Source organism: Desmodus rotundus, chromosome 2 (assembly GCF_022682495.2).
Source record: "Desmodus rotundus isolate HL8 chromosome 2, HLdesRot8A.1, whole genome shotgun sequence".
In the NCBI taxonomy this organism is placed as follows: domain Eukaryota; kingdom Metazoa; phylum Chordata; class Mammalia; order Chiroptera; family Phyllostomidae; genus Desmodus; species Desmodus rotundus.
The window spans coordinates 33,137,557-33,153,258 of NC_071388.1; the positions used below are offsets into that span (position 1 = coordinate 33,137,557).

At 41.3% G+C, this 15,702-nt stretch overlaps 1 protein-coding gene across 6 annotated transcripts in view; it reads right to left on the reverse strand.

The window, feature by feature from the left end:
• Nucleotides 1-15,702, reverse strand: part of PLD1 (phospholipase D1) — a 182,520-nt gene that overhangs the window by 51,910 nt on the left and 114,908 nt on the right. For all 6 annotated transcript variants that reach the window (XM_053918079.2, XM_071220569.1, XM_045197978.2 and 3 more), the window contains 4 exons: nucleotides 9,868-9,996; nucleotides 9,021-9,139; nucleotides 7,492-7,605; nucleotides 334-444 (listed from right to left, as the gene is read on the reverse strand). In XM_053918079.2, coding sequence (XP_053774054.1) covers nucleotides 334-444; nucleotides 7,492-7,605; nucleotides 9,021-9,139; nucleotides 9,868-9,996 — 473 coding nt within the window. The remainder of the gene's footprint in view (nucleotides 1-333; nucleotides 445-7,491; nucleotides 7,606-9,020; nucleotides 9,140-9,867; nucleotides 9,997-15,702) is intronic.

Here is a 15,702-nt window from a genome sequence, read left to right on the forward strand (position 1 = left end):
TAGCAACTTACGCCTGTCTGTGCTCTCCTGAAGCAGTACATGCCTCACACTTCCAATTCCAGCCACATCTAAATGTCACATCCATGTTGGAGCATGATATAACATTATTACGAGTTGATACATTTAATTACAAGGATCTTGGGGACTTCTTTCAGAGTTCTGAGTTAATGTCAGGTGTGCTGGGGAAGTAAAAATTCAGGTAACCCAAGGCCGCTTCACATATCAACATACACTTATTAATACAATAGATGCTGAGTTTGGGGACCCCGCAGTCTCTGTATGGTATTTCTGGGAAGGCAGGTTGTCATAGTGATTTATATGAGCAAGACTTACTTCTACATAGATATAGTGCTTGCTGGTCTCTATCACGTGGACGTAAGCTGTGTGGATGGACTCTTCATGGTACTTGATCCCAGCAGACCAATCAGCAGCAGAGCGAAGCAACTACAAGGCAGCCATCAGAAATGAGCAAACATAAGACAGTGGAGATGACACCAGATATATTGATGCAATAAAGTCAATCCATTTTCCTTTGAACAACTGAATGAGTACAGTGGCTTGAGTGTCATGTGGGGGTCAAGCGAGAGTAGGCGGGTGGGGAACTGGTCATAGCCCATAAGGACACAGCCCATACGGAAGGAGCTCAGCTGGCAATCAAGTACCGAGCATTTCTTCTTCTACTGGATATACTGGTCATTCAAAATTGGAAATGATGAAGTGTTTCTACCAAGAGTATTTCAGAAGTACCCTTTCTGGTGGCTGAGTAGGGTGACCATTTGTTCTCTTCTTCCATGACAGCTCCACTATTACCCCACAATTCCTGTTGTCCTGGTGTATTTATTAATACTACCACTTTTATTCCTAGCTCTGACTTGATAATGTGATTACTCCTCCTCCCTCAGACTGACATTGTTCAGAGTAATGTATTCTAAAAGGCAAAGGGATTCATCTAATCAGCTGTCTGATCCCTGATGTGCCACCTCACCTCTCAGCTCTCTCACTCCCACTGCCCCCCTCCTGTCGGACACTCAACCTGCTCCCACCCCGATCACAGCGAGAGCTTCCAGCCCGGACCCCTGACCGCATGTGAACTACACTGACACAGCGTGGGGCTGCCTGGGTCCAAAGCTTAGCTCGGCCACTTAGTGGCTTTCATCTTAGTCAAGTTTCTTGACCTCTTTGGGCCTCAGATTCCTGCTCTACAAAATGGAGAAGCTACTTTTTAGGGTTGTGGAAGGAATTAAATGAATTAGTATGGAGTGTGCAGGAGGCCTGGCTCCTAGTCACTGCTCCATACTAAGTGTTTGCTATTATTAACGAGAACATTAGAGGGTGTTTTTGAGTGAGGGCAGACCCTGCCAGCGACACTGCAGAGTGGGCGCACTAGATGACACGGAAGGCTTTTCAACACTGAGGCACTATTGGCAGTAATTTTTTTTCAGCATTCTAATGGTATCGCAGTACAATGTTGGGTGTATAGTAGGTGCTTTCCTTAAGCAATAGCAGGGCATCACATAAGAATCACTATAAAAATAGATTTACTATTCCCAGTTTGAAATAAATGTTGGTGCTGTTCTTCATGAGGTCAACAGAAATTGAAAATAGAAAAAATGCCCTGTAATTATTAGGAACATATAAAATGATCCCATTCATAATCAGTCTTGTCTGTCATACAGGCATGGGCAAAGCAGGTTTGCAGTTGTGAGTCCACAAAACACAGAGCTTATTCTCATTATTTATTGTTATTTTCCAGACGAACAACTGTAAACCTACTTTTGCCCATTCTGTATATCAATGATCTGGTACAGTTCTTGCTCTAATCAATAACTTAAAAAACTGCAGCTATAAGGCTACTGAAGTTGAAAGTTAATACTTCCTAAAATCATTGATTGTGCCATCCTTAAAATGTTATTTCTTTATTCAGTGTGAGGTATTAATACAAACAGCTCCCTGAAAAGCATTTTATTTAATTTTATTACATGACTACGTGCAATGAAACTGGAAAATATAACTGTGAAGAGAAATAGTCAAATACCTCAAAAGAAAACTCATAAGGAAAACTGAGATAAACATGACCCCCACTGGGAAAACTATCTTGATTTCTCATCATCCCCAAAGATCTGCATTACTGCCCATGAGTAGAAATAACAAGCATTGAACAAATAGAAGTTTTAGTTCTTAGTTCACTCAAATTTATGTTGAACTTTGTTGCTAAGGTGCATCATCTTTAACCTTAAGGCTGAAGGAGAGGGAGAAAATATAATTTTTGGAGAATAAGACTTAAGGGCCGTGAAGTCCCAGGAAGAAAGGTAGACTTAAGGGGGCCGGGGGCCAGGAAGAAGCATGCACATTGCCAAGGCTCATTTGGGGCTGTGGCAACAGAAGCTGGTGCCACAAGGCAAGCCTGACATGGACACGCAGCTGTGCTTGCTAGAGCCCTTGGAGGCTGTGATTGCCCCAGGTCTCCTTGGAAACAGTCCCTCTGCTGAACAGTTAGAAGCTCAGGCACTGGACTTGGACTGCTCAGAACCTACTCTCATCCCCGCCACTTACCCGTTGTGTTATTTTAACCTCACAATGTCTTGGTTTCCTCATTTGAAACAATAAGGGGTTGAGCAGGAGGACAACTTATAGACTGGTGAATATTAAATGAGACAATGCACATAAAGCTTAGTACAGCGCTGGTCCAGGAGCAAACACTCCCCCATTCATGTGGCATCAGCCCGCCAAGCCCCACAGTAGCACACAGAAGTGTTGCTGGTCCATCAGTGGAAAACAGCTTCCCTGGTATCCTTAGAAATAAGTCATGTGGCTTTCTTTATCCCTTCCCTACGTGCTTTATTCTATCGCAAAACAACACATTTTGCTGTCCTTTAAAATCTACATCAATTCCAACACTGACATCCTGTGGAACATCATGTTGACATTTTCCCCAAACACAGGAACAAATTTTTCCAGTAGTATATCTGAATGTCATTCACAATTGCCAGGATATTTTCTCTTTCTTTCCTTTCCTTTCCTTCCTTCCTTCCTTTTTTATTAATAGAGAAACAGATTAAAGACAAGACTCCAGAGGCAGTATTTCCCTCAGCTTGGTAGGACTTCTCAGCAATGATCTTTCTAAGAAATAGCTTTTCTCCAATAAGCTCCCCAATTTAATGAAAAGGGTTGTTCCCATGTGTCGATTCTAAATTGATGTTAATTTGGCATCACAGATTTTCTTTTACTTTAATAAACACATCAACTGTCCTCTGTCTAGCTCATTTATCTTCAGGTAACGATAGCATTTAAGAACCTAGTTTGTTTTTCTTAGGGAGAAGAGTTTTGTTTTGTTTTGTTTTGTTTTAATATACTCTGTGTATAAGCAGTTTCGGGGACCATCTTTACTCCAACACCCAACCTCACACCTTTCTCCCGCTGTCTTCTCTGAGTGCTCTTAGAAGGTGTCTGAGAGTACCCAGCACTGAGGGAGAACACCCAGGATTATCCTAAAAGTGTCGGTGGAAGCTGCTGAAGAAAGCTCTCCGGCTTGGATGATGTTTTTAGAAGCAGAAACTCCTGTGGGTGGGGGCAGGCCTGCTTTGCACGCCATCACTCTGTCCCCATGGCTGGCCGTGCCAGCTGACCACAACCACTGTGCGTGATGGCTGGGGGTGGGCGGGGGGGGGGGGGGGGGAGGGGGGAGGTGGTCACCGGCAGTGTGCGACTGGGATGATTGGGCCCAGCGTTTGCTTTTCTGAATTTAAAGAGTATTTTAGTTCCTTAAATGTGACTTTTTAGTAATTGTCTACATTTTTATATTGGAGTATACATATAGCAGAGTATACAAAGTATAAATGGAACTCAATGAATTTTTTTTAAACTGAATAAATAAATGTTCTTTATTTAGAAAAAGAAATAATTGTGTTTCCTTCTGCAGATGAAAGAGTAATAATAAGTTTATCTATTATTAACTTTGAACATGCTTTCTCTCCATTTCAATAAATATATGACATAAAAATTTTGTATCCAGAAGTAGCCTGGTGACCCATCCCGAGAAAGTGAACTTCTTTGCTGCAAACTTCTGAAAACTTGAGAAACTATGGAAAAAACTTTTGAAACTAAGGAAAGCTTGAAGGTTATAGCTAATATGGATATAATTCAAACAAGCATACTCTTCTAAGTGCTTTTTTTTAATCCTCACCTGAGAATATGTATTTTATGTTTTTAAATTGATTTGAGAGAGAGAAAAACATTGATTGGTTGCCTCCTATATGTGCCCCAAACAGGTATCAAACCTGCAACCTAGGTATGTGCCCAGACCAGAAACTGAACCCATGTCCTTTTGGTGTGTAGGATGATGCTCCAACCAACTAAGCCACCCAGCCAGGGCCCTTCTAAGTGCTTTGTGTGGATTCACTTATTTAAATATCATCACAACCCTATGGACAGATACTACTAGGATCCCTGTTTTATAGATGAAGGTAATGCATATAGAGGAGTAAAGTAAGTTTCCCAAGGTTACACAGCTAGTATGTAGCAAAGCTGGGATCTGAACACTTTGATGCTACAATTTGTCTCTTCCCCTGGCTACCTTATTATATTGATACTTTTTAATTAATGAAGATTGTGGTCTCTAAGTTATGTATGGACAATATACTATGTTAAAAACTATGTTCAAATGTATGTTAAAAGGAATAAACCTAAGGAAGAATTTGATTAAATCTTCAACCAAGGTGTATAACGGTCATTTGGCTATTGCCACATGACAGCTGAGAGAGTGAAAGGCTTGAAAAACATGATATTAAACCGTTAAAAAATGAAGTAGCCTAAAAAAAAAAAAGAATGAAGATAAAATTAAGTAGCCTACGCAGCCAGGCCCTAGCTCCCTGCTCCTGCTGGTCCTCTGGAAAACCAGGGATCGGGCCAGAGGATTGCTTTCCCCCTCTAAGTGCTCTCTGTTTATGACCTCGAAACAATACTGTCCAGAAAAAGGGGGGTGATATTTAGAGCCAGTAAATAATGTGAAGTGAAACAATACTGTGGTCAGAACTTTACCAAAAGGGAGAAATGAAACAGAGTTCTTTTCGTATTCAGTTTCCATCCATCTCAGACATCTCCTGTCTTTAAAAGGACGCACACTATCTGTCCCCATTGTTTTCACAACGGGAGCTATTTGGGCAGTTCTGGAAAACATTCCCTGGCAACCAGTAGGGATCCAGGCTTGGTGAGGTCTGACACTTGTAAAATTGCGGGGAGTCCTCATGAAGAAAAAGAGTATTAATTTATGAATACAAAATCGGTATGTGCTAGAGTTGCTGCAATGGCTTCCTTGCTTGTCTCCTTGCTTTCGGTCTCTTTCTAGTTTAACACCTTCTTCATGTGTAAAAGCTTTCGGTCCCAAAGTATGTTTGCTCAGAGAGATGCAAACAGACATGTGACAAAATGAGACCCTGTCACTTAAGCTTGGGGAATTCTCAGCATATTCACCCATGACTTCATGATACACATCAGCATAACAAAGGCACTGAGATATCCTATTTTTTTTAATCTACAAAAATGAATTTGTCCATGGAAATCTTTTCTTAGAATAGCTATTAGCATTTTGCAGGCAAAACCCAATTTGAAAAACTCTGATCTAGGCTGATCTTCATAAAACATTCATGTATCTCTCTGCTTCCTGGATAAAAAAAAAGTTCCAAAATTCAGCAACACCTCCCCAATAAAGTCAAAATGAACCAGGCCAGGAGGCCAAGGCTTTATGCCATCTAAATTTCATCTACTGCTTCTTCAAGGGCAAATGGTTTACTGTAGTCAGTTTTACCATCGTCTGAACAGGCAGGCTTCTTCCTCAGAGGGGCACCCAGCTCACGCCCTCTCACGTGCGGAGCTCTCGCAGCGTGCTGGTCCATACTTTCACACTGACGTTTAGTCCCAGACCACGCCTACCATCCTTAACTGAATTCTTTAACATCACAGCCTTCTCTCCCCTGACTAATTACATCTCCAGAGGCACAGAACCCCTTTTCTCCCTGTCTCCTCTGCATCCCAGTGTGCACACTGGTGACTTCACTCTGCAATCAGATGGCACTGCACTTAATAAACACAAGTGGCAGAGAAGGTGAATCCAGGGAGGCGTTTGGTAGAGTGGACACAGCAGAGCATCCACCTGCCTTACCAGGGTGGCTGAGTAAGGATATTTAAAGCGGGGCTTCACTAACAGGCATTAGAAGATGTATGTGTATGTAACACTGAGATAGAATATCCTTGGCTGATCATCAAATGACATAATTCCCAGCAATGCCTTTCTACAGATGCTTAATTAGCATCTGCTAACTTTGATAAATTGATCATTGAGTCCATTTTAATGACATCTCAAATCTTAAATTATCTCCTTTTTTAATATCAAGGCTCCTATTTTACCTTACAGCATGGGTAATTTTTTCCCTTCAAGTAGAATAAAATTAAACAGGTTCATAAAATATTCATTAACTTACATAGGAATGCATATATATCTGTGCCTCTAAGTTTAAATTAGTTGTCTCCTTTAGCCTGAAAAGACTACATATTTGCTATAGTTATTTCTCTTAAGTGATCTATCTTCTTGATTGTTTTATTATTTGATTTATGGTCTGAAATGTCTTTTCATTTCTTATATACACACGTATCTCTACTTGCACATAGTACAATGTAAATGAGTTAGGCATTTCATTTATACAATCATATTCCATTTGAATCCATGTCCAAATTATGTAAATCCAAATTAGTGATGTCATAGCAAACTGCTGGATCTTTACTCAAACAACACTTTTGATGCTGACAGTGATGACTGAAGAAAAGACAATGCTAAAGGTGGCCCATCCCAGTTCTCTCCCTGAATGATCTCAAGGTAGGTGAGCTGAAGTTGGTAGAGGGAGCTGATTGGTTAACAGTGAACTAGAATAGGATTTGAAGGTCTCCCTCTAATCTGTAACCAGCTATGTGACCCTGGACAAGTGTCATAGCTCCACTGGGTCTTAATTTTCTTATTTGTAATTTGAGATAGTTGGACTAGATGTGGTAAAATTCTGTGACACTATTATCAGATTCCTTTTTCTATTGCACAAGCCTCTAAAAGACCTTTGGCTAATTAGGAACTAAAATTAGACTGAACTATAACTAGCTTCATAGCAAGTTTCAGCCACATTCCCAGTGCTTAACCGGTATCAGTCTCAGGTTTACTCTGGATCGTGTTGCTAGGGTCAGTTCGGAAGGAATGACAAGGCAAGCCTTTCCTTGACTGGCTTTTTCTAAGGGCCTGCATTTATTATATTCATAGAAGAGTGTTGGAAAGAGGATAAATTGCATATGTTTACAATATGAAATATAATAATACATTTTAAAAGATCTACTCAAATTTCCTTTGGAGTTGTACTTATTAAATGATTTGAATGAAACCAGTATCATAGGCACTTAGTCTGGTAGGAGTGATTTTACTCAGCAGCACTTTGAATACAGAAAAACAAGACTGACCTGTACGTTAGCAGGGACAGACCCAGGCACTTGATATTTCAGCTCATGGGCTGTTGTGTGAGATTTTGGAAGCAGAAAAGGATAAGAAAGGGACCGATATTTTGATTTCATAATCTAAAACAAATAAAAACAGGCAAAAAATTCAAATGAGAAAACAGTTTCACTCTTCCACATTTTGTGATTATAAAAGCAATAGAAAAAAATATTAACAGTGGATGTTTCTAGGTGAAGAGGCACATAGATTATTTTTGTTTTCTTTCTATTTCCCAGAGATGGAGAATTCCTTTTTTCCTTCTTTTACCTTTTGTAGTAGGCATGTATTCTTTACGCTTTAAAGAAAGCTTAAATATAGAATTATAAGAGGTACAGAATTGCAAAAGTGGGGCTATTCTTTTGTAAACTGATTTTTCACTATGTTGCAGATACCTTGCTACAGCAATAAAGTACTATGTATCATTTAAAAACAACTCCAGGGTAAGATGGTATAAAGAATAATAATTTGTTTAATAAATTACTATTAATGAGCATTTCAGTTATTTCTCATTTTATTTAAATTGTTGGAAACAATGTCAAAATAAATTAGTTTATTATTTCTTTAACTTAAATACCTGAAAAAAAATTTTCTGAGTCAAAGGTTGTATGTCTTTTAAAAAGCTTTTTGGTGTTATACCAATTTACTCACAGAAAGAGGTATAAGAACATCAAAAATCCAAAACCCAATTGCAGGTATTAGTAATTTTTTTAAAAAACCTTTACTTGTCTAGTAGTTTAAAGGTAATATCACTTTGTTTATTCATTCATGTCTCCTAAGTTTTTATTAAAGACACATCCATTACTTCTGAGAGCTCCCACTGTTGATAATGCTACCTAAATGAAAAATAAGGTGAGACTCTAGTTGTTGATAAAACTAGTCTTTTTCCAAATCATTGGGAAGAATAATGAATGCCTCATCACCATTCAAAGTAAATAAGGTGGAACCTTAGTAACACCTGGGCCATAAATACTTACAAATGTCAGGTCGAATTCCTAAGAGGAATGAGTGTCTACTAAAGAATACACATCTGGGAAAGAAGTGGCTACACCTTCTCACCCTGCTCACTTTGCTCAGAACCACCGCTCCAATATGAACCCGTGCCATGCCAGGATTAGAAGGCCTTGAAAGTTTGACCTCTCCCATCAAAGAAGACTCCCATCCCCCTATAACAGCTCTCCAGTGACTGACTATCAGCCCAGGCCAGATGCTCAGTCAACACTGAGCATCCAAGATGTCAAAAGGGTTAAAACCACTGGGCCTGACCGTAGCACCTTTCCTTCTGTGCTTTAAAGGATCTGTACCGTGAAAGTTCAGGACCATTTCCTTTTTCTTTTGCCCAGAAGCCCAGGTGCTCTGACAACCAGGCTCCCATCAGCAGGTGAAGAGCACAGCGAGGGCCACTGCAGCCCCTTCTTGCCAACCCTCTAGGTGTGTCTCCTCCTCCCGGCCTGTCTCTCTTCACGTGGACTGAATCACGATAAAACGATCTGTATACCTTTGTGAAGTTCCAGCGCTGGATGAAGTGACGTGCCACGTCACGAGCCGCCTTCCCATGGACCACAGAGGCGATATCATGCCACGGCATCCGGGGGGTGGAGTACCTGTCAATGAAATCTGCCCAGGTGCACCAGGCAAAAATCACCGCTAACTTCTGTGCCAGGGACAAAAGCCATCTGAACCCAGAGCTCACCCCAACTCTGACAAGTCAAAGGAAATGTGGTAACGTGAACAACGTGCATATTTCTTGGCTCGGGTGGAACAGCGCCTCCATAACCAAGTGAAATGCAGATCTCATGTTGCGACCACCTCCATGCACCTCCCCAAACATGTTTCCATTTCATTGAGTGTGAGACAGTCACTAGACAAGGAAAGATGTAAGTTGGTACAAATTATCTAAGGCTGTGTGCTCTTATTACATTTTTCTTTTTTATCCTCTTGAAATAATGCCAGGCTACCTATGCAGTGCCATCTCTATTTCCTCTTAGACATAGAAGCACAGTGCTAACCTAAAAATGTGTCATTTTAATGATGAAAACTGAAGATGAGCAGAAGAGGAGATGAGCAAAGGGAAGGTACCATCTTTTGGAGAATGACGGATTATTACCCCCAAAATAATACCTATATAAAACCTGGAGGTTTCAAACAAGTAAGCTCTATTTTATGGGTTTTTTTCTTACTATAACATAAGCAGTCCTTAATTATATGACTGAATCATAGCCTCCAAAGTTTCAGCAAGTATTCAAAGGAAAACCAGACATTAGATCATGCTCTTGCATACTTGCTGAGATGTTGACAGGTAAACAGACAGAACAGAAGCAGCCACCCACTACCACAGTACTCACCAGCGAAAGGTTTATCAAGTTGAACCCAGTCTTTGAAGACGAAGTTGCAGTAGTCCTTTCCATGCCAGAAGCGGGTTTCCCCGTGCAGCTCTCCCACGCCTGTCTGCAAACTGCGGATGGAGTCGGTGTCTATGAACACAGCGAGACCTGCTCAGAGACTGTGGTTCAGGTCGGCCCCAGGGGGGAGGCTCGACTCTCACTTATGACACACCTAAAGACTTAACTTCCTTCTTAAGATTCCTAACTAGGGAAGTGTATGTCTCTTCCATCTGAGGCTGTGGGCTGACAGGGTTTTATAGCCCTTAAGTTTATTAATAGTGGGCAGTTGGAGCTATAACCAGGTTTGCCATCTGACGATGAAATGTAACATTCTTTGGTTTACCGTCCACCAGAGCACTGGAAGAAAGGATCACAGGGTTCACTGTGAATAAGGAGCTTGCGAGGAGGGACTCAGAGAGGGTAGGAAAGCCCTGGGTCAGGTAGGGAAATAGGAGATGCTGCAGATATTAAGAAGTCATGCCATTTTCTCTCCTCAGTCAATATGGCAGACACCTAACATGTCATTCGTGTCTTCTGCATCTCAAAAAGCAAGATGTCAAATTTGCAAACAGCCCACATTTCAGCTCTGGAATTAACCAGCCAAATGACCCTGAACTTCATCACTTTGGTTGGAAGTCCTTTATGTGTAAAATGAAGAATTTGGCCTAGATGACATCTAAGATCTTTCGGGCTCCAACATTCTATATCCCTGAAATCATAAATGAGAAGCATAAAAATCACAACAGATAGAAAAGAAGCTTATGACTATATATGCATAAAGGCAGCCATCTACTGCGACATTTCACAAAGAGCTTTGCCAGGACAATTTTACTCAGGGGTAAATACGTTGACTTAAATTGTTTGTATGTTTATGGGCTATATTGACCATAGAGACAACTCAAGCAGGAAGACTAGCAGAACTACAAAACACAGATGCAGAGCTTTGCACAAAAGAAACACTTAGCACATAGACACTGGATGTAAAAATGTTTGTTGAATGAATAAATGATACCACGTGCAGTAGCCAGTGAGAGACCTGAACTGGTCCCCCTACCATCATACTGTCCCAGAACTCTTTCTACAATGCAGACTCCTTGCTTAAAAACCTCCTGCAAGGGGATCAAATCCTAAGGCCTTAGTGTGCAAGAAGTCTTCTCAAACTGGGGCCAATCTCCCTCTCTCTGGTCTTTGCTTTTCCCCGTACAACTGAGGCCCTGTGCACATCACATTCCTCACTGTGTTTTGACAGGCCTGCTCTGCCACGTCTCTGTCCAGCTGGCACATTATTCCCCCTTCCGGGAATGCTCTTCCCTCGTTCTCAGCCTGACCTCATCATGCTTCAAGAGCCACATAGCTGTTGCATGCCCTGGAGACCCCCCTCCCCCAGATCCTAGTAGAGACAGGCAATCCCTTGCTGTGCTGTAGAACCATTAATAGTTGCACACGCAGGGCCCCTGATTCTGTGACACAATTGTGTAAGGATGCTCCCTCCCTGCCCCCCACTCATCTAGAAACTCCTCAGGGGTAGGGAGGTGCTCCCCTCACTGCTTGTGCAGCTCCTGGCACTCAGTAGGCAATCCACAAGTATTTGTAGAGCAAACGTTTTTAAGCAATCACCCCACAGAATAATTACAGAATAATTAACCTTCAAAGGTTATTGAAATTTCCTATAAAAGGAAAATGTCTTAAAGTGGCAAAGATTAACAAAACTGAATAATGTTAAAAATAGAATTCCATTGACTTCCCCCAGTGATTTATGTTCCCGCTCTCTATGAGAGGCCAAAGTACTGCCAGGCCTGTTTGCTCACCTATATATAGGCTCTTTATAGAAAACATAGCATTTTGTTGAGAAAAAGAAAGAAAGAAAGAGGAAGGAAGGAAGGAAAGAAGAAAGGAAGAAAGGAAGGCAGGGAAAGAGATAAAGAAGAAGAAAATTTCCAAATTAAAAAAAAAAAAACAGATGCATATAAAATTTGTTTTTATTAATTCAGAAACTCTAAGCTAAAGTTTTACATATACCCACCTACACTTGTTTAAAAATTAACTTTCACCTAATAACCAGTTATTATAAGAAAAACAAAAACAAGAAAATTCTGTCTCTCAAAATTGTCTTGGTGCTAATTGAATTCAAACTACTTATGATTCAAATTTGTTTTTATTTTTAGTCATGGTCTAAATGATTCCAAATTAATCAGGGTCCTCTTAGAACAAATGAAATATTAAGGCAAAAGAGCCAAATACCCCTCGTTACTGTGATGACGGCTCAGAACTGCATGAGCATCAGTGAACAGGAAGACAGGACCCTACACCAGCAACGCTCACCTTAGGGGTTCTCATTAGTCTGTATCTGGCTCCCAGCTGATTTCATAATTGCACTTCCTTGCCTTTCAGCACAGGTTTTTCATGCCAGCTCTCTGCAATCCTCATCCATCAGTGGCTCAGACTCTGGCTGCCAAAGTTCAGGGAAAGGAAGTCTTCCTGCCTCTCTCCCAGTGTCTTCGGGCTTTGCCACGCCCTCCTTTTTTCTCTCATCTCTTGGTTCCTGAGGCTGCATTCCCCTACCTCCCCTACTGTTACTCCAGCCCACCCTCTCGATCTTTCCCAACTCCTTCTCCCAAACACAGTTTTCCAACGTTCTCCTGAATGTACCCCTCCAGCCCCACTTCTCTTTTGGGCTTCAGATCTACAGCTACTTCCAGCGCCTCACTTGACCTTGTCTACCTAGTTGTCTCATCAGAACTTTAAAATCACATGTAACACTAGAATTGTTATCCCATGAAATCAGGTCCTCCCCTAAGACTTCTGTTTTCTGTTCATAGTTACGTCTGAACCTCAGAATCACTTTTGGCTCCTCTCTCTTCTTTACTATCTTCTCTACCCACCTCTCCATCACCACTTCCCAAATTAAAATTCTGCTGATTCCTCCTTTGGAAAAAGTTTGTCCCATTCGCTTCATTGTCGGGCCCACTGGAGCAAGCTAGTCAGACTCCCGTTGTCTCCAGCTTAATTTAGGAAAACACCACCCTTATCTCCCTCCCACTGCCCATCCCCTCCCAAGCCTACATCTGAAATACATAATTTTGACATCTCCCGTATCTGTCTTAAGAAATAACATCTACCTGAAATGACTGTTTTTCTCCCTTCATAGTCTCTACCTACTGAACGTCTACCTATATTCAAGGCCAGTTCCAAAACAGGTCCTCAATGAGTTATATTTTTTAAGAAATCTTTTGGTTTTTGAAACTTTTTAGATTTTGGAATTGTGGGCCAGGGTTTTACACTTGTGGAGAAGTCTTCTGACAATTTTTGTCCGTAAGGGCATCTCCCCCTGATGAATTACTCAGGCACTAGGATAGTAAAATACTTAAAACTGAAGCTTACCTATTAGACAGTAAGCTCTTTAGCAGCAGAAAATACGTCTCACACATCTATACTGTTGCATCCCTGAGAACGGAGTCTGAAACAGCCCTCTACTCATTGTCCCCTATTTATAGATATCCGAGTTTGAAACTGGACACAAAAGCAACCACACCCTAACCCTGACAAGCTCAGGGGAGGACTGCCTGTCGGCCTTACAAACTCAGAGAGGGAGAGTAACCACACAGCATGGTCTGAAAGTAACACTTTGTAACTAAAAGCGAGTCATGCTGAGTAGTCACATCCTAGGCCTGTATCTTCTTTGACAAAGGCCAATCTTTACCTTAACTGCATCTGTCTATGCCTTTTTTGCATCTATAATAACATACCTTTGGAATGTCAGAGGAATCTGCTTTTTTACAGACCCCTCTGGGCACAATGTCCCACCAGAGCAGGAGACCACCCACCACCTCTACATGCTGTAAAGGATAATTGTTAACTATCCCACACCCACTCATGTAAAAGACGTACGTGTTACTTCATTTCACTGTTTATCCAATCTCAGAGATTTCTCCGCTTTGCTTTCTTTCACCTCCCTAATCTGTCATGAATGAATTGTAACTCTCCTTCTGCCTCCTCTTTTGATGGTAATGTATAAAATATACTGCAAAACTGCCATTCTCTGGAACATTTCCTCAATCCACTGAGATTTTGCTTCCTGGTAATTGTTGTCAGTTTGGCTCAGATAAACTCATAAAAATTTTCTACAGGCTTGGATGTTTCTTATGTTGTCAGAAACACCTGTCTCAACTTAACAGCAAAAATGATTTCCCCTCTCAGCCATCTATTTAATCCTGCTTAAAAGAAGACGCAGCCACAGGCACTGAATATAAGAGGAGTGAAATCCAACCCTTTTTAAATAACAGTGTCCATCAAAGCACTGTCAATTGGAAATTCCCCCTCTTGCAATATAATTTTGAAAGAAAAAAACCCTTAAAGATGGCTGAGTGATTTTGAATTAAGATATATACACAAATCAACCATAGTTACCACACACATTTAAGATCCACTGATTGTGGTGCAGTTTTTCTACTCAAAAACTCATAGTCATCTTGCACGCACACTCCGTGAACCTCCTGCACTGTGCACCGGGAGCCCGGGTCCTCACGGCCTTGGGTGTTCAAGGGAAACTGACACTGCAGGAAGCTTCGCGGTTCAGAGCCTCAGGAAAGCAGGTTATCCACCCGGCAAAATCCAGTTTCTAATTTTTAATGAAGAATTACTCTATGCTTAATTTGGGTTTCAAGTCCTACGAAACAACCTAAGTTTAAGTCATTATATGACTTAAATGTAGAGCTATGCTCTTTAAACTTCCGTTATTATTGATAGTAAAAACTTACTTTTCTTTTTCAGTGAGAATTCACATGGAACTCCAATCCATAGAACAATACAAGCAGGGCTGCTCTGGTGGAATCAAACACCATAGAGGTGGGGGAGCCCACGTCCACCTGCTCAGTATCCTCCTCAGAACCCTTGAGAAACACCAGGGTCCCAGGAAGAGGCTTTGCAAAGCACTGCTCCAGAAGGACTCAACAGTCCTTTGGCTCCCTTTTTACATAACTCAGTTTTATATATTAAAAAATTAAATTTGTAATTTAGTGTAGTTAAAGGAGAGTCCTCTCCATCTCTCACATCCTCCATGCAGTGCGGCGCGTTAGCAAATGCCATAAGCTCCACCTCAAGAGGTATTCACTGCCTGCCCAGTCACCACTTGCCACCCAGGTCTGCTCTGAAGAATGAGCTGTAAAAATATGTCAGACCTCATTCATCCTTTGTTCAAGACCTTCCAATGACTTTCTACCTGACTCAAAGTAAAAGCCAAAATCCTCACAAGGGCTGCAAGACCTGCATGGTCCACCCAGCCCTGGCTGACACTGCACCCATTGCTCTCCCCCAGCCCACTCCTGGAACACACTGATCCCATCCCCCCCACTGCCCTTACACTTGCTGTTCCTCCCAGCTGGGACCCCTCCCCTAAGACCTTCTCTCATCCACATTCTTCTCTTCCTTTTGATCTCTGTGGAAAACTCACATCTTTAGAGAAGCATATTCTGACCACTGGATGTAAAATAGTAACTCCTCCCCTCTGTCCACCCCCCCCCTTCCCTGTTCTGTTGTTCTCCACAATTCTTACCACTTGATATATTGTGTTTAATGAGCTACTTAGGTATATACAATTCCCATCCTTAACCTCCAACTAGTTAACTGAATTCCATCTGTTTTGTTTTTGAGATCCCTAGTACCTAGAACAATGATTGGTATATTATAGGAGCTAAGTACTTATTTAATAAAACAAACAAATCATATTCCTTTATTTTTATATCCCCACTGACAGTTTTGAATGAGAGACCATTCCCAAAAGGGGACGAAACACTCAGA